Here is a 20527-nt window from a genome sequence, read left to right as displayed (position 1 = left end):
ACTGTATCTTATCATGCATGATACGTACACCTATATCAGTTCATTATGAGATAAGAAAATTGGAGAGCATACTCATTTCATTTTATAATTTCCTTGTTGCCTTTTTTTTAGTACAATTAATGTTAGGTACCAGGAAATAGATATTCACACATTATCACTGATGACGTTAGTAGACTATAATAGTGCTTTCAAATTAATTGATCTCTATTCGTTGCTAACACTTGAATCTATTTATATTTATTCTGACGATATTAAAGAACAACTCTATCTAGTTTAAATCAAACTGAACAGAACACAGATACTTTCTATCTTTCATATGTCTATGGCAATGTTGCACTATGCTTCTTTTTTTTTAATTTACTTACTACTTGCCCATCTCATCATCTTTGATCTATGCAAAATCTCACTATTCCGAAATTTCACACAAAAACATATGGCCAAACAACATTTACATCTGCTGCTTCATATCTTTGCAACAAACTATCATTTCTTCTATTAGGTCATCTACCTCTATTATTACATTTAAATCTGCCCTTAAAACTCATCTCTTTAACAGACTTGCTTTCTTAACATACACTGCGCATTTGATCATTTGATTTTTTTTAATTATAAGTTTTCATTATTATTTATTTTTATTTAATTGTTTTTCACCATGCTTCCAATTTTGTTTCCGTTGATTTAGACTTTTTACTACACAATTAGAAGAGTCCTCATCAAGGCCCTGTGTAACGCCAATTCTACCACCACTACCACAAGATGTACAAGGAATATTGTACTAGGGCCTGCCCTATACCGTCATATCTGCAAACATCAAAGGTTTCTGAGGACACGATAAGTACAAAACTTCTTTAACAATTGGTACATTTCAGTCATGATTTAAAGTACAGGAATAATATTTTTGCACTTTGATTTGGTGAAGGAAATAATTTATTGTTCTAGTTTTCGACTTCTTCTCTATGTGCTGTATCTCAAGACATTGGCGATCATGCTGTGCCATAATTCTCCGTAATTAGCTTTGTCAAACTGTTCTACCTCCTTGATCTTTATACCTCTTTCATGCATCCAATCAACTAAACTAGACATCCACATCACCCAGTCTTCTTCCCCTGCTCCATTTTGCTTCAATCTTTCCAGTTAGCGCTAAGTTCTTAAAATCTCCTTTCCTTAACACATTTATTATGAATCTCATCTGCCTTGTTCGTATTTTCTACAACTTTATCTACAATTGGAATTCTCATCATTTTCTTCTAATAAACTTATTTAAATATGGCGTTTTTCCGTCACCGACAACTTTATCATCTCATTGTAATTTTATTGTATTTGGCAAAAAATCAAATAAATAAAATGACTTGTTTATTCTTCAACATAGACAGTACTGTACACGTTTAAAAAGCTCTAGATCATTTGTAGCTTATTATTTCCTTGTTTTTTTCTTCTTTTTTTTTTTTTATAGTACCTCATTTCTTTTAGAATGTGGTTGTTGGATGGGCCAGCTACTTCTCTATACGATCATTGTACTTCATTTTCATGCACAAGTAATTCTGAATTTTGATAAAAAGTTACTAGCAATAAGGAATTAGATTTTTTTGTGCGAGAAAAGCATAAAGGAGTTTAAAGTTACGTTTAATGCATTATGGCTTAGTTGTGCGAACGATTAGTTCCTTGTAAGAACCTACAAACATGTAGGCCAAGCCTAGGGCTTTTCCAGCCTTGGAACTAAACATTCAATATGAGTTTGTCAAGCCTTTGACTTCATTTAGAATAGGGATGTCAAGACAAAAATAATTCTGGTCAACATAATAATTGTTATTTCTACAATTTGCTTTAGGTTTATTACAACTATAGCTTTCTTTAAAACAGATAAACAAATTTAACTTTTGTACATTAAATTCATTCCAGATTTGTAGCTCATTATTTCCTTGTTTTTTTATAGTACCTCATTTCTTTTAGGATGTGGTTGTAAAATGAGTAGACTTGTCTTTAGTATACGATCATTGCACTTCATTTTCATGCACTATGTAATTCCGAATTTCAATAAAAAGTTGCTGGAGCAATCAGGAATTAAATTTTTGGTTTTTGTTGTTATGTTTATATAGAGGAAAGCATTATGGCATAGGTGTTCCAATGGTTGATTGTTTTTTGTATGAACAATCCTACAGACCAAGCGTAGGGCCTTTTGTCAGCCATGGAACTAAACACGTCAATACGGGTTTGTCAGCATTTGACTTCATTTTGAGAAGGGATTTTCATTCACAACCTATGGCCAACGATGCATAGCATGTCGCAATGTATTGCCGATGATCATAAAAAGGCTGCCGCTTGACGATTCAAATCATAACTGCACTAGACGCAAGGAGGATCCATCATCACCTTCATGCTCACCAACGACCACATACAGTAACTTACAATCTACAACTTATGGCCAGCGTATGCAGAACGTATGAGCCATACGCTGGCATGTCGAAAATTTTGCGCCGACCTCACTGTACTATGACGTATACCAGCGTGCTTCAGCGTGCTCTTAACTTATACAAAACTTACCCGTAAATTACACCAACATATTCGCTAAATTTTTCAAATGTTGGCATACACTGGCTAAAATGTCAGGGCCACTATTTTCATTTCTTGAAAATACTTTGTTTAATAGTAATGACAAGATAAGTCTGCATTGGTTTTCCATGTGATTCCAATAGTTAATGATCTAAGTGTTTATTTTTTTCTCAAAGTAATTTTATTTATTACCAATTAAATTAGGTTGAATTAATTAGAAAACTACTGTATATAGACAGAACTAATTATTTATAAGTTTATCCACCAAATTCTCTTGCGTAGGGGCTACTGTAGGTGGAAAAAAAAATACTAACAAAATATTTATCAAGAATACTTTAATTCGTAAAAAAATTAACAAATAGAAAATAATAACCACATTATGACGTAATTCATAATTTTTATCTCTAGAGTCTGTAGGTTTTGAAACACAACATTGTTATGGTTGTTGACAATATAGGTGAATTTACGTCATTTTATCACAAAATGAGACAATGTTTACAATTCATTCTTTCAAAAACATACCTTGGTGAACTTATCAGAAATTCTTATGACATCATCATGTTTTTTTTTGTAGATGTTTGTAAATACCAAAGTACACCGAGGTATTTAGGAACTGTTTTTAATCTGGACAATATTAACTAGAAAACCCCCAAGGTTTATAAACAAAATGAAGTACATAGTGGTATTCCCACCCCAACCCCTTCCCAGATGAATTTATTAGAAAATTTTCAGTAAATACTAACAGTTTAGAGAGTCTGGGAGAGAGGAAGCATGTATTTACTCACTCACTCATCATCTATGTATATTTCGTTTATTCAAAATATTAAAAATGCATACCAGGCCCGAATCGAGCAATGGGTGCATACGCATCCCCACCACTAAATCAAAAATATCCATTTTTACATGGGTACAGTATGTAGTTTATGGAAATCACACTAACTTTGACATTGGATTTCTATTTGCCCTGTAGGTATATGCAATGTAAAAATATTTAAGGGTTGTTGATATGCTACAGTTTACGTCATGTGGAAAAAAAAAACAAACATATTTTTTAACAATCTGTTTACAATCTTGTCTTCAACAAAAGATATCTTGGTGAACTTTATGTATCGTTTATCACAGCATAAAAGACAGAGACCCACAAGTTTATAAATACTGGTACACTGAAGCTTTTGAATAAAGAATATGTTGTTATAGTAACTAAAAAAAGTTGTATCTTCCTAAAACAACATAAACATAAAATGACAGTGTCTAGAAGGAAACAAGACAAACATCCTAATATGACAACAAATAAAACAGCAGACAGCAATTTGATAGCATTTCTAGAGTTACAAATACATATTAACAAAAAGACAACATGAGTGGATTTTTTTTCTTAAAATTTTCAGCTGAAATATAAATTTTATTTTTAAACATACAAATCAAGCAATTTATTTTTGTAGAATTTTAAGTTAAGTACATGTTCTTTAAATTAATTTCATTGAATTGTGTTATTTTGTAGACTAAATACTGTTGCTTGGTTTGTTGATAATGGTATTTTCATCTTTAATTTGACCTTACACTTTTGTGGTTTTTCTTGTAGTAAACTAAAGTAATTCAATCAATTATTATAAGCAAATTTGATCTCAATGTCAGCTAGCTGTTATTCGGTGGGCAGGCATTGTAAGACTTTTTTCATAATCCCACAAAAAAAAAATATTATAATTTTATTTTATCATTGTATCAAAATCTGTATTTTATAGATTTTATGGGTTTTATATGTTTGAAAAATCTGTTGAATTATTATTTGTTGATATTTCTACTGCAGGAGTTGGCGCAGCAATTGTGGTTTGGGCTCTCTAGAACAAGGCATTTAATCCTTCGCCCCTGCGGGGTGGGGGCCTACTCAATCTAATCTGGGTACCCATGTGTGTGACCATGTTTTTAAAAAAAAGGCCCTAAACAAGTTTTAGAATGTAGAGAAAATGCACCCCTTTTCATGTACTGTAATATATTAAAATCTTACCACTAAGTATTTTTAGAGTAAGAAGTAACCATAAACATGAGCGAGCAACAGCACGAAAGCAAGATCCGAGGGAAAAAAACTGCTGAATTGTGAGACATGCAATTGTCGACGTGATGCTGGTCTGACTATAGCTTTCTGCACTGATGCACTGTGCGTCGGCGGCTGGGGTGGTTGGCCGACGCTGCCTGACACACACAGCAACGCACACCCTATTTACGAATTTGAGCATTTTTCAGACCCTAAAAACGTAACGTACTTTATGTGCCTGTTCAGAGAAAAACAACCCTTTTTTACATGATTTAGACCACCTCAACTTCAACATAATTGGGGCTGATACAAGAAAATTTGATTATGGCACCTTTAGATATCTGGAAATGGCACTCAGAGGCTTTATTAAATTTGAAAATTTATAACTTTCCTTTTTTTTTTAAAAGGGAAGGTGGACTTGGGCCAGCTAGGGGCCCTTTGAATCTGTCACTAACAGGTACTTGGCAAGACGTATGAGCGCTTTGTATAACAACACAAATCTACTCTCCATTAACGAAGAGAAATTTGCACTTGTTCTGCAGTTGTGGTTCACGCTCTGTTTGGGTGGGAGGGGGATTATCCCTTGCTGTACATTTCACTTGGTGTTTATCAGCAAAGATCTTTATAGCATGTTTTTTCTCTACCTAAGTGTATAATTTAGTATTAGTTAAACAGTTGCAGGCCTATATCCAGGGGTTTTATGGTTCTAGCAAACCCCCTTTTCCAGCAAACACCTGTTTTCTGGCAAAAAATTTTAAAATTTTGAATTCAAGGACTAGAGGGAATAATGTCTTGTGCCTTAAATATGCTGGCAATTTGTGGCCATTTAATTAAATAAAAAAATTTTTTGAAATGAAAAGAGTGGTGATGATGAAGTTAAAGGAACAAATCTAACAAGGATCAGGGCTGATCACTTCTGTCCATTGGCATCCGCAGACAATAATTTATGGCTAGGCAACTACTTCCACTGTGGAAATTCATAAGCTATTTTACTCAATATCCAAAGAAAGAGACAGAAAACAGACGTGATATGAATTCTAAACTAAATCCTAAGTCAAGTCATGTGATCCTGTAATCGGGAAGATGAGGCCATAATCCAACCATCTTGAATCTGATACTTCACGGTGATATTTAATCAGGTGCGACAACCACAGCAACTGTACTTGCCCCGATGCTAGTAATAGCCCTGTCGAGATCAAATTTACTTAAAGACAAAAACATGTAACATACCTAATAATGGTCATGATGACATCACATCATGACCATATATAGGCACATCATCACTATATATGGGCATACATTTTTTTTTTGTCAATCAGTTTAAATCAGTGGATTGTCTTGCTCTTGTACAGTAATGCTCAGCAAACACTTCACATATTTTAAGAACCAATGCTATCGTAGGTCAAAACCACTCACAACATGACAACCTCACATTCACATTCTCAACAGACATGGAGTATTAAAATACAAGCCAATGAGAAAAATTAACTCTATCAGTTATGACAAAGAGTCACTTTAAAATGATGAAAATTGCTGAATGTTAAATTGTACCAGCATGAATGGAACAAGAGAGCTCTGTTATGTTTCATTGGATCACATGATATATATCAAGATAAGTTCACGGTTTCCGATATTGGTGTCAATATTTAAAGAGAGAGTAAAAAAGCCCTCACTATAATTGCAAGACGATCGTTATAAAGCTCATTGTCATTGAAGATACAGTATAAAATTGTATTGTCAAGAACCTACTTTCAATTTCTTTTCCTGCTAAATGTATTCATTAATAATGTGCATGAACTAAAATGTAATTGCTAAAAACTATTTCAACTAGTACATCATTTATGTAAAAATCATACAATATACTTCGTTAATTAAACAGTTTTAATTTATTAATATGATAAAAGCAAACATACTATATGATACTATATGTTCTCCCGAGCATCATGAGCAAGCATCATGGTAAGTGTTAAGTCCACCATAGTTGGGACTGACACAAGGTATTTTTAATAATTAGGAGGCATTGAAATGTCCTAAATTGCACTTTAAGACTACAGTAGAACCTCGATTTTACGTACGGTACGGGACCAGAGGGCGTACGTAAATCGGGGGATTCGTAAAATAGAGGTTGGGTTAAATTTGTGGTAACCTTTGACCTAATGTGTACTTAACGCTCAATAAACGTATGTACGAACGAACGATGATACCTAGGCTAGACCTAGCCTCTAGGCCTAGGCCTACGAATAAAACCATGTGTTTAGTGTTTTTATTCATCACTTTACGATGTCATAATAAAGTGTTCAAATAAAACCATGTGTCTAGAGTATTAATTCATCACTTTATATCTTTTATTTAACTAAAATAAAGAACATGAAAATATTCTAAGATTACCTATACGACAAAGGTATAACTTGGGAATTCCCCTTCATGCTTATTCTAAACAACAGAGATGTGGTGTTGTCTGGGCCTGTTGAGACAAACTAAACCCATGTGCGCTGCACTGGGCGAGCCAACCAATTAGCGTTCGTGTATGTGAAACAGCAACCATGTGCTATGCACTGGGCGAGCCAACCAATTAGCGTTCGTGTACCAAAATATGTCTACTCAGCTTTGTGTAGAAAATTCGACCAGACGTGTTCTTCCATGGTTTGCCACACGAAGCTAAGGAGGAAAGCAATAATTTTGAGCACCATCGGTAGTTGTTCATCTCACTCAGTTCATGTGGTTTTAGATTATAACAACCCGGTATTAGACTCAATCAACGTTGCTGTTTAATGAAAATACGTTGCATTATGGTTTCTTTATTGTTATAGTTTATTGTTATATTCTTTTTACTCTCTCAACGCTCTCAAAAGGGCCGTTTGTTTTGAATATTTTCGGGGTTTTTGATGACGTCATCGTCCATACGAGGCGTACGTAAAACAGAGGGTTCGTATAACTGGGGTACGTAAAAACTAGGTTCTACTGTATATAAAAGTTAAATAATTTAACTGTTCCCTGATAAAAGCATCATGGAAGATGTTCCAAGCATCATGGCCAACTTCCAAGCATCATGGGGAAGGTACCAAGCATCATGGTACCATGATACTTCAAGGGCCTGGGGAAAACATTGGATAACAAATTTGGCATATCCAAGATTTTAAAAACGGGGTGTTCGAAAGAAATATTAATTCACTGCACTTTATGCAAGGCCCAAAACTATGAAGGCAGCATATGACATTGATGTCTATGACTACACCATAAATTGGTTGTAATTGGTCATCTAACTTTTTTGCTATCAATTTCCAAGTGGGTTAAAATACTTCATATAACCATTAAGTTTTCTTTTAATTTTTTTGGTTTCGTTCCGCATTTTGGGATTTAGTTCCACATTCTCCTACTTCACACCCCCCTCCCTACCCCCACCCAGGCCAAAACCAGTCCACGCCTTGATCTGTTAAGTGTGAACAGAGTTTCTCTTTTAAAACAAGTTGGATTCAGTGGCAGAAACACTTTCTATTTTAAAAAAACTGAAGATAACATAAGATGAAATTTCCCAATAATGTATTCATCCTGTTATTTGCCAATTCAGGAAAAATATGTGATCGAATACACACTTTAAAAACATGAAGCAATTTGCAAAGGATGTGAAAACATGTTTGTTATGTGGGCAATAGTAACTATTCAGTAAAAAAATAGTTCATTGAATTATGATGAAAGGTACCATTGTCAACCTGTGCATGTAATTATCAACAGGAAATAGTATTACATCAATTCAATTTGTTGAAACTTGCATAACAAAAATATTTTACTACAATAGTGAAGAAAACATTGAGAAGTGTATAGTACAGGTCAATGTACAATACGTGAAAATACATATATGAATATAGAATTAAATTTGGTGAGAATATTGATCTAAAATGAAACATTCTGCACCAAAAAAAATGAGACTGAACATATTAGAATACTTATCATCAGAGATGAATAAGGAATGGAATGAATATATTATTAAACACTTTCTTTCTACACCACAATATTACGGACTGGCAATCACAAAGCCATTTTCAGACAGAGGTTTTGGCAATAATTCGGTAATAATACCGTTACACTTAATACCGACATAAGCCATTCATACCAACCAAATATTGCGGTAATATTGCTGTAATACAGTATGAACCGTAGGCTTATACACAATTTGGCTTGTGTGCACTTGAAAGAACTCAGTATATCTTTTGAGACGAGTGGGGGGGGGGTGTTACCCCGGTGTACTGGTCCATACAGCCCCTGTTGTGGACAGACAAGAATAGCTGGTACCAGTTTACCAGGTAGCTCAGACATGAACAGACCCTTAGGAGAGAAGCAGGTTAAACAAGGTATAAAATGTCTCCCCAAGGAGTAATATTGAGGGAATGTGACCCGATTCCTTTCAGATACAATCCAGAATGCACCATACCAAGAACTTTTACTTTTACTAGGTCTGAGATAAATTACCAGGGGCGTACGGTGAAAAATCTAAGGGGGGATCGAAACGAAAGCGCAGGGGCAAGCTGAACTCAGAGCAATTTAGCGAAGCTTTCAGAATTCGCGGGGTGCGTTATTTGTGAGTGAAGCAAGCATATTTAAAGGGCACTTTCTTTAAAAGGGGGGGGTCAACCGCACCCATCAACCCCCCCACGGTATGCCCCTGATTACACAATTAGTATAATTATTAAAATCCAATGTAATACTATACTAAATATATACAGTTTAAATCTACCGTCATTCTAAAAAAAAACAGACAAAAGGTTTGAAAAGGAATAAATTCTAGGTTAATTTAAGTACAGCTTCTCTAGTTATGTCAACAACATTTACTCCATAGTTCATCAAATTCCAATCAATTTTCAAATGTGATCTCTTCACCTTCTCTGTCTCAATAGGACTAATAATAACCAAACTTCTATAGACTCTTTATGCTTGATTTGGCTACTAAAGAAAAACAAAATTAAGTAGGATTTAACTTATATTTTCTCAGCAATGGAATAGGGGTCTTCAGAAATAAATTATGTTTAAAAAGAAACTCAATACTTTTCTCCCCTTGAGCTCCAGTGAATGCAATGTTGTGCAATTTATATGCCATCGAATTTACAGGTGCATGCTTAAGACAATACAAAAAATATAATGTATTAATACGTATCCCTGCCAACAGGAAAATTTTAAATTGTGGATTACCAAATTTGGTATAAAATTTGCTTTTTTAAAATTTATATCTGATATTAAAAATAACATGCAAGTTGGCTTTTAAATTTTTAAATGTCAATTAGAATATCAGGAGGGCATTACTTGTACAAACTTGGCAAGTTTCTCCAGTATAGGCAAATTGTTGGCACTGTATGCCAATATTTATGTTTTATACTGAGAATATTTGTAGTCATACAAGTCATACCCGGTAAATATTTGACCTAAATTTCCATATTCCTTTTCACTTGACGGCCAATATAATTAATACCATTATTTCATGCTTCAATTATACTATCTATTTTAGATAATTTTTTCCTAATTCATAGTTTAAATACATATTTTGCAAGTAAGATAATAAAAAATATAGATACAAAATATAAAACAGGTCTATACTATTATTATTTTAAAAAATTTTAACTTTTAGACTTTTCATTAAATTAATTTTATTTAAATTATATTAATTCAATAAATCATCTTTCATCACAAAGTTAATGTGTTTATAGAGGCAGCTTAAAATTTATCATTTTTTTTATAATAACCTGGGATCTACAGTATAAGCTATCATCTCATTATTAACATAATATTTACAATATAATATTAAATGTTGTTTTTCTTTAGGGCACGTAGAAAAAATTATTAGATTATCACTCTTTTTTTTTTTAAATTGAAGAGGGAGGGCGGTTTTTTTTTTTAATCGGAACAATGTTTTTATTAATGAGGGAGGGACTGTTTATATTTGGTTTGTTATAGTAAATATTGTATAAAAACTGGTTTAATTTTAGTTTTTTAAAGAAAATGTATTTGAAGTCACAAAATTGCATTTTATTTATTTTTATGCTGTTTATAATCTTTGGGATTTAAAATAATTTATTCCTGCATCAATATTTCCCGATTTTTTGACACAGGCGGGAGTGATAACCTAATAAATTTTTTGTATTTGCCCTTATCCATTGAAATGAAGGGATGATTATTTGAGTATACATATTCATTCATTCAATATAAATACTCCATGCTCAAATCTACGCGTTCCTCAAATAAATTCCCCCTCACAAACCTGCTTGTACGAAAACCACCCTGAGTAAATATGGTACAGTACATTGACACATGTACATCATCAACAGGTCACAGGACAGAAATATACACTTGTACAAGCCACTGCACATCTCTCTCTCTTTACTGTAGCATTTGGGCTAGACTGTGCAAGGGGATCACCAATCCTCCTTAGTGCGAGTCTGTTTATACCTTTCAGGTATATGCTGCAGTAGTACTCATATATTAATCATGGGAAGAGAGGACAAACATTGATAAAATGTCTTTACCAAGGGCACAAGTGACCTACATAGCAAGGACTTGAACCCCTAATCAAATGGTTAAAATTCAGAGCCTCAATCGCTACGCCAACCATTTCCTGTAAACATATAGGGATAATACAGTAGGTTTCAAACATTGATGATAGATACAGTAAGAAATGATAATAAATTTTAGTACATAGTTATGAATATTAAATGGATGTGTGACTTAACCACAGGAGTAAAAAGCATTTTGGAAGCATCTTGCAACCCATAACCTTGGCATAAGGCATATAATTCGCGACAACTATTTTCAAGAACCAATAGAAGATGAATGATATTGGGAAAAAGGAAAGAAAACACAGAATGCAAACAGAGAATGTTTGCCGTTGTCTAATGGCACAAAATAAATCAACATTCATCACTTGCACTTCTCACCTTCATGTTTAAAACTTAAAAAGGCAGAAACAACAACCCTGATAAAATGTACTAATACAACATTGCCATATTTGCTCTTGACATACAATATCCCCAACATCATTAAATTTCCTCATTAAAGTTTACCAGCATCAGAATCTGATACTATGGCAACAGTATTATCACCCAACGAAAATAATAACTCGGTAAACCAGTTGGAACTTCATAACCTCAGTGTCAATCAAAGTTAGTCTGTGATTCCAGGCTGACAATTCTGTCAGGAACTTTCATACAGACTTGACCCAATTTTTCAGATGACCTTTACAATTATTTGACTAAAAAAATGATATGGTTATCTGGTGTCTGCTAGAGAACACTGGACAATGCTTTATTAAGCTGATAGTATCTACATAATTATTATGTGGGGGAAGAAATATGTCAACTGATGTGAGTATCCATTAATCATTAACACATTTATTTTCTATTATACAAACTGCTATTGTAGATGAAAATTTGGTAAACTGTAAATTTTGGTTTAAAAAGTCTGGTGTAAAAATACTGGGATGCAGACAATTCTTCCAGGCGCTACCCCACTGCCTCAATGTTTAGTACTTGGAAGAGGAATTATTATCTTTTAAATAAATATCTAGATATTATTAATGTGATGAAATGGTAAAAATCTTTTATTTTCTTTTTGGTTTTAATGAACATTAAATAATACACAAATAATAACATAAGCATATGCCTACCATATTAAAATACTAAATTTCTGCAACATACAATATAACAGGATTCCTTTTTTATTCTGGCATATCTAAGGTACATAAAATCAAGAACAAAGTCTGACACTTATAAATGTCAAGGTACATCCATTGAATAAATTGAACAATAGTTCAAGTGATAAATACATGTGATTAAAATAATACACGATAGTTGACTCGTCCAACGCTTTCTAAATGGGAAAATTACCACTGGGACAACAGAGCTACCACCGGGTGCTCTGCACTGTCATTTTACGACCTTCACTTGAGCAAAACAAAACCAAATCGCCCACCACGTAACCAGACAACATTCATACGATACCCGTCTTACTAGAGGATACAAATCAGTCAAAAAATAATACAGCGACCACGTAATACGATGCACAATATTATAATAACGTAGTACTAAATTAAAGTAGGCTTATTAAGTATTCTATTTTTTTTTTTAAGCAAAATCTAGAAAACCGGACTAGTGAATGAACACTCAAGTATCGTTCCGTTTATTACAATCAGTGAATCACAACAAAAGAACGAAAACAATTGGCGGAATATAAATACAACAACGTATTTTAATCACCTTGGATCTGGTAGCACAATTTTCTTGCTTGCTCTTGCTGCAGGCGTTGTTTTGCTCTTCTCCATAGCCATCAAATAGCTCACATCAGCTAAAACTGCTTCCAAATCCGCCATTTTCACTGTTGGCTGTGTACTACCAGCACCGCGAAAACAAAAATTAGATGATCCGGGCGCTAGCCAAGCCTCCACAAATAATCACAAATTGCTTCAACAAATTGGGCTAGATAGCACTCTTGCAATCACCAATTACAACTATCTTTCCAAATACTGCATGTAGATCAATTAATATGTACTATGAATCCATATTACTCCATCTTCGTTGGCAGAGTTCTTGGTTTCAGTAGCAATAGTATAGCCAAGCCTTTTTTCCCTGACTCCAGGTGTTCTCGTTACTATACTCGCTATGTTTACTTGCTCGCTTCAAGCCTTTGGTGATGGTGTTGGCTATTTAACTTGTGTAGAGGGCGCAATATTCGTCTGCAATTTTCTGGTATTACTCATCAAAAATATTATGCTGTGTAAAAGTTCGTTCACTTTTGATTATGACGTTAGGTGACATATCCGAAATATCATCATTTACAATTCATTCTTGCTAGAATAACAGTCAGTAATAAATAACTAACTAAATCAAGTAGTACACAACGATGATGACGACAGTTTTCTTTTTAGTTTTAATATAACGTACTCGCGCGAATAAGCGCCCCGTTTGAATAACCGCCCCTCCTAACGTGAAAATTTCCTTAAGCGCCCAGTTTGAATAAGCGCCCCCTTATAAGATTTTCTTTTTAGCAAATCAATCAATCCTGGGACTGTGGTTGTTGGCATGATTTGAGCTGTAGAGTGGAAACACATTCTTCTTCGGTCAATATATCAAAATGAATATATTCAAGCTCTTGGACAGATGAGAGCTCCGATCCCTGGACATACAGTGTATTTCCAACTTTACTCTTTTTACATATTTCTCTATGCCTAGTCCTACTCCTCTTTTTCTTTTTCCGACCTAATAGCACATTTGAGTTTTCAAAGAAAGAAATACAATCCTGCCATCCTGCTAATCTCAATTGGCCGTTGGCCAACAAGCTAACCACAACCCACCACCACTAATTGCATCTGCTATTTTATTGTTATGTACATATTCACGCATTCTTGTCATGAGCCATGTTCTCTGTACGATTATCTTTTCTAACCACCATTCGTAATGTCCTTATATAGTCTTTCTTCATTCAAAAAGTGCCTCTTGAATTTAATAATTTCCCATAAGAACCCCTCGATTTTCATCTATTTCCATAAGCGCCCCATAATTTCCACTCTGTTTTCATAAGCGCCCCGTTTGAATAAGCGCCCTCAGAAATTGCAAAAATATTTTAAGTGCCCGGGCGCTTATTCGCGCGAGTACGGTATTTATAAAATAAATATTGGTAGGCCTAAATATATTAATAACAATCATAATTGTTAGGAATAAATCAAGATGTGCTTAAATAGCATATTATAATCGTAATATACGGTAATGAAGATGAATATCGAATGAAGATATCATGAATGATAGTAGTGTGTGATACATTTTTGAAAAGTGATAGTGATACTAGTAACAAAAATATTTGTAATTTCAAATGTCACTATGTTACTATGTAGTCCAGTTACAAATTTAATTAGAACGTTTAATGATTAGAAATTCAATGATGTTCTTGATATGAATAATGATGGGTTTTTTTATTATGATTTGTTTCATCTGGATGTTATTTTCAACCTTTCTTTTACTCCTTGTATGACTAAATTTATAACTCAATTCAGTATTTTCTGCGATGTTTTAATTGTATTTTCTGATGTGTTGATTATTGAAATAAATAATAGGATGATAAAGAATATACCTGAAATAGTTTAACTTTATTATTTGTTGGAGTAGGCTTATAGTTCGAATTGTTGTGAAGCTGTTTTTGAAGATATAGATTATACTGTATATTTAATTGGCCTATGTGATTATCATTCAGCAATAAAACGGGGAAACCCCCAAAGATTACCCAAGTGTCAATAGACCTTTCCGGAGTGTCAATCAAACTTATCAACTGACTAATCAGAACAGCGCTAGGGATACGCGCGCGTCTCACAAACACACGTGTTTTCCCACAAACGCACGTGTTCGCGTATGTTTTAACACTGTCGTCTTGTGGGACCTTAGCAACAATATCCAAGGGGCGGGGCTTAGCGGAAAGGTCCATTGCTGAATCCCAGCACGGATGCCAGGCCTATGTTACTCACCTGGTCTATAATGTACTGAATATTTAACATTTTTATTTTCAGTAACCCCCGCCCGCCCACACCTCCACCAACTCAACATGGCGATGGATATCGGTGTTTTCGGAGATTTTTCATGTTTTAGTAAAACGACTGTAAATAAATGGCTGTTTAATTTGTAATTAATGAATTAAGCCGATTGTTTAAATAAGCAAAGTTAAATGCTTGTCGATTTTGTTTTTCTAGACTTTTATACTGTTTAAATGTATTTGGACTTTAAATAATATTGCTCATAACTAGAGGGCGGTGTACACATTTTATGTGTAGCGTTCCTTAGGCAGATAAGAAATATTGTACAAACCTGCAAATTTAAAACACTTTTTGATTATTCCCCGAAACAACGACAATCTACGTTAATCAGACCTTTCTTCTTTATTCAATTCTGATCAGCTTTGTATACATTAAAAAAAATGAAAAATTCATTGACTTGCAGGGGTGTATCCAGGATTTGTTTTGGGTCGGTTGTGATCATAATTTTTTGGACCTTTTCACAATGATATAACAGCAAGGTGTGATTGAAATGTCAATACAATTTTTTTTAAATACGAATTGCTGCCGAATTGACACAGACTAAGGACGTGATTACGTCACGCAATTAGCAAGGTCTTTAGACTCATTGCTGGTACCTCAACAATGCTTTTTCATTTATGTTATTGTGAAAAGGCCCTAGAAAAAAATGTCTTTGGAAAAAAAATGTGGACCTTTGAAAATTGTTTTTTTTTTTGGGGGGGGGTGTTGTACGACCTTACCAACCCCCACCCATTCTTGCATACACCCATGGCTTGTTCGGAAGAGTGGGACCAGCTCAGTAACTCAGTCCATACATCGCTGGTTGTGTTTGAAGTTACTGGCTTTGGTGACCTTTCATTTAATTTCAATATTATTCAAATAAGCTACCGGTATTTATAAGTCGGAAATTTTACATAAATATAGATCTACTATAAGCCTATCGTACCGTATAACATCACGAGTAGTGATAATCATGGTGACGTAGCGAATTAATTTTGTGGAGCCATCGGAAGCATCAAAACAACTTTTCTATGAAAAAAGTCCGCGGTGACGTTTGTGACTCTCCCTAGACGTATAGAGCGACAGTGACCATTGATTCATGGTAAAATGACAGGATGCTGAGGTTCGTCCGATCCGAGTTAGGACTAAGGTATAATGTCATCGCTCAACACACAAAAGCATTATAAAACCTGCTTCGTAAACAATTAACGTAAACAAAATAAGGCTATACCAAATTAATTTTTTATTCGGAAATTAAATGTAGGCCTATACATACAGACACACATAATGTTTGCGGGATATTCCACAAAAGTATATTTTCAGTGTTCTCTTGTTAGTCTTTTTTTTTTTCAGAACTGTTTATTCCCAATATACGGTACTTTCTCACTTTACCACTTTACTCTGATTGGATAATTGCCTCATTTAAATAACTGCACATTAATTATTTAGGATTTCTGGTAATTTGCACTGTATACAATTTCGTCTCTTTGTACAAACAAAGGATATGTGAATAAAATATTAAAATTGCAAAAGAAAGCCTTAAGAATAATTACCAATTCCATATTTATGTCATACGAAACCTTTATTTGAAAAACTAAATCTGTTGAATGTTTCTGATCTGTACAAGAAAAAACTAGGTACTGTATATTTATGTTTAAATACAACAATGGAATGTTACCCACAACCTTTAACAATAGCTTTACTGATAGTAAAAGTATTAATGGGTACAATACTAGAAATAATAATAACTATCGTCTAGATATTCATAAGATTGAATCTGTATTTTCTACTGGACCTAAATTTTGGAATAATTTGCCAGAAAGAGTTAAAAACTCTAATAGTGTCAATCATTTTAAAACACAGAGTTCTAAGCACATCCCATCTCTTAATGCGAGTTAACTTTATAGCAATACTGTGACTTAAGTAATGATTACTTGTTCATTTTGGCAACATGTATTTCATATGGGTGGGTGGGTCTCTGTATCTGCCGTAATGTAATGTAATTTGTTTTGATTTTTGTGTAATTTTAATGTTTTTTAATATTCTTCTATATTGCTTATTATTGTATTTCGTTAAGGTGATAAAACACATTGTCAGGCCTTGCCTTTGTGTTGTTCCTGCATCTAAATTTTTTGTTGTTTTTATTCACGATGGAAAAAAAAGATTGATTGATATTACATGTATTATTGCTGATGATGTAATTAAATGGCCATGTCAATTTCTGTAAAAGCATTCATACTATTCAGGCACACATACATATAATATTATGGACGCGTACCGATACGCCTTAACCAGCTGGGCCACTAATGTTTTCATTGCGTGTTGTAGAACAGCGCTAGTTCTCAACACAGAGATTAATATGATACGCCCCCATCAGCATTTATACATCTCCAAAAGAATATGCTCAAATTTTATATAAACTTAGAATAGGATTACCAAAACAAGGTTAAAAGTTTAATCGTATATGATTTACAGTATTTCTATAACTAGTTTTCATTTTAATCCCTTATTGGTTCTCTCAATAATCTAATTTTATCCGAGTATTATGACGAAAAGTTCACAACCTTTTTAGGTTTTAAAATTAAAGCAGTAATGACCGCTTTGTGAATGCAAGATGATAATTTTATACCTTTTTTCACAGTATTTCTTTAACTAGTTTTCATTTTTATTATTGTATTTCAATAATCAAATTTATCCAAATACGTAGCCGGTCATAAGGTAGCGTGGCCGACCGGTCTAAGGCGCTGGTTTAAGGCACCAGTCATTTCGATGGCGTGCGTTCCAATCCCCATTCATTACACCATTACAGTTGGCCTAATTCATACGTCTGAGATAAGACGTTAATCCATTAAACCATGGAGGAATTAAAAACTCCATAGTTAAAACATAATAAATTATTCCTTTTGTGAATGTAAGATTAGGTTAAACTTTTCACGTCGTCGGTGGTGGGCGCATAAAACGAAATTTCATGGAAATTAGATCTAAAATGTGTATAGATTATACAGTATATTAATAAACAATCAGAATTCTCTGTACTGTATTATGCTAAACATTAAAGAATTATGACTTCCTTATGTTGTGGTAATTTTAGGCTATGTAAAAAATAAATGTTGTTGATCGTCCCCTCCCTACTTACAAAGAAATCGCCCGACCATTTTTTTTTTGGCCAAAACTCACGAAAATGTTGTCTTTCTGCCCATAATTCAACTTCGGCGAGACCTAGGCTATTTTTTGTCTTTCAATTGTTTTGTTTGTATAAATTCCACCTAATCGAGCTACAATGGAAGATCCGGGAAATTAAGCCGCCATTTACTTAAGGCCTTGCACTCCATTGGGGATTCGAAGACTTGGCATGTGTATAAAAAAAAAATTTTTTTAAAGCCTCCCTTCCTACTTAATTTAAAAAAAAGGACGATCAACAACTTTTTTTTTTACATGGCCTTACATTGTAATATTATTAAAGACCACTCAACAAACAACATAAAAGATTAAAATTCCCACTCGGAGCATGCATAAAACGTAATTTCCTAAAATTTAGATATATGAGATTGATAGTCAATCAAAATTCTGTGTGCTACCCATGGGAAACATTTAAAGAGTGGCCTAAGGAAACAAATCTGTATGGGTCCATATGGGTCTGAATCTACGTAACAACGTTTTTTTTTCTCTTTGGCAGTTAAAAAGTGGTCATATTAGAATTTAATCTCGTTAAAGACAATTCAACAAACAACATAAAACATATATCAAAATTTTAGGTTAAACTTTCCACTTCAAAGCATGCATATAACGTAATTTTTTGCATAGGCCTATATGAAATTATCATGGCAGTCGAGAATGATACTGATCATAATTGTAAACAATAAGCAAGTTGTCCGACTGTGTGCATTGAAAATGTGACGACGATAATGTCGCCAGGCACCCAAACCGTACTCAGGTTACACTGGCCTCGATTAACACTTCGCATCCTAATTTCATCCAAGTCTATAATAATATGACCAAATGTTTACAACTCTTTTAGGTCTTAAATTTGAGCAATAAACATGAGGTTATGAGGTAGCGTGGCCGAGGGGTCTAAGGCGCTGGTTTTAGGCACCAGTCATTTCGATGGCGTGGGTTCGAATCCCACCGCTGCCACTTTCTTTTTACTCAAAAACACATTATTATTACACTTAGATATTTCACATGTCTGAGATAAAGACGTTACTCCGTTGAACTATAAAATATGTGAATGCAAGATAATAATTTTATAAATCATTGAAGAATTTCATCTGGTTCTTTAAGTTTATAGCTGGATTATTTTTTTCGTTTTCAGTGTTGGTTTGCCATACCTAAAAGGGCTATCTGAGAAAATTAGAAGAATACTGCATCAGTATAAAGTAAATGCATTCTTCATTCCTATGAATAAAATCAAACAAGGCCTTGTCCACCCGAAAGACAAAATAAAAAAAGAAGATAACTGTGGGATAATTTACGAGGTATCATGTTTGAACTGTGATAATGTATATAGCGGCGAGACGGAAGTATAATACATACTCCAAGTATTGAAATACACTCCATCGTGTTGGGATTCAATACTTCGACATTAATTATGTGATCATCAGGAATGAAAAAATTATCCATATTAGCAAGCTTATATGCACTAGTACCAAAAGTGTTTAACCAATCAAAACATTACCTCAAGTAGGTGACATAGCAGTGATTTAAACAAAAGATCAAAGCATTATTACTCTAATGATCAAAGATACCTAAAAAAGAAAGAAAGCTATTTTGAAGCTCTGAGCCCATTGTTAAGCAAAGGGTGTAGTCTACGTATAACGAACGCTTCTTTAAACAATAGGAATGACCAGTTTCGGGAGCTGTCAATAATGTTAGTACTAGAAAATATTAAACCTAATCTATTATTTACATTACAGACGACATTATCATTTTCAAGTATAAACTGTAATCCTAAAACATATTCGAATGCCTCACAGTTTTTAACATGATCAAATATAACACTATCAGATCGTGAAGAATGTTCTTTAAGTCTATCTGTCTTACCAATATAATCACTATTGCAGCCTGGACATAAATAGACAACTTCTGTACTCCTTAGGGGTTTGATCCTTAATAGATATAAAATGAGAAACATTTTTATACTGCCATAAAGTTATGAATTTTACCTCTTTTAAGTGTTTCTTTACCTTATTTAAACATCTACGTAAAATGAACCAGAAACGTCACTGAGGTAATATTTAATCATTTATTTTTATAAAAATGTAGTACATAAAATTACATTTTTAATAAGATTTTTCAATTATACAACTTCATTTATTTTTATAAAAATGTAGTACATAAATAATCAAAATTCTAATTTTCAATTACACAACTTAGGCCTATACATCACGAACGGCAATACGAGCAAATCA

At 33.7% G+C, this 20527-nt stretch overlaps 1 protein-coding gene and 1 non-coding gene across 5 annotated transcripts in view; one reads left to right on the top strand and one right to left on the bottom strand.

Annotated features, from left to right (window-relative positions):
• The window catches only part of LOC117116954 (beta-adrenergic receptor kinase 2-like), a 118820-nt gene extending 105536 nt beyond the window's left edge, over positions 1 to 13284 (bottom strand). Inside the window, exon 1 of one of the 4 annotated variants that reach the window (XR_004446842.1) lies at positions 12820 to 13284. Coding sequence is in view for 3 of the 4 variants with exons in the window: in XM_033261098.1 (XP_033116989.1) it covers positions 12820 to 12932 (113 nt within the window). In the remaining variant the exon portion in view is untranslated. The remainder of the gene's footprint in view (positions 1 to 12819) is intronic. The other 3 variants (XM_033261098.1, XM_033261101.1, XM_033261100.1) reach the window with 3 other exon arrangements.
• A 5887-nt stretch (positions 13285 to 19171) lies between these two features.
• Trnal-uag lies at positions 19172 to 19253 on the top strand. The gene has a single exon. It is a non-coding gene; the product is annotated as a tRNA-Leu (tRNA).
• The last annotated feature ends 1274 nt before the right edge of the window (positions 19254 to 20527 follow it).

Source organism: Anneissia japonica, unplaced genomic scaffold (genome assembly GCF_011630105.1).
Source record: "Anneissia japonica isolate Jap-2015-1 unplaced genomic scaffold, ASM1163010v1 scaffold287943_len491860_cov182, whole genome shotgun sequence".
NCBI lineage: Eukaryota > Metazoa > Echinodermata > Crinoidea > Comatulida > Comatulidae > Anneissia > Anneissia japonica.
Note: the sequence above shows the minus strand (reverse complement) of the source record. Positions and strands in the feature narration are given on the sequence as shown.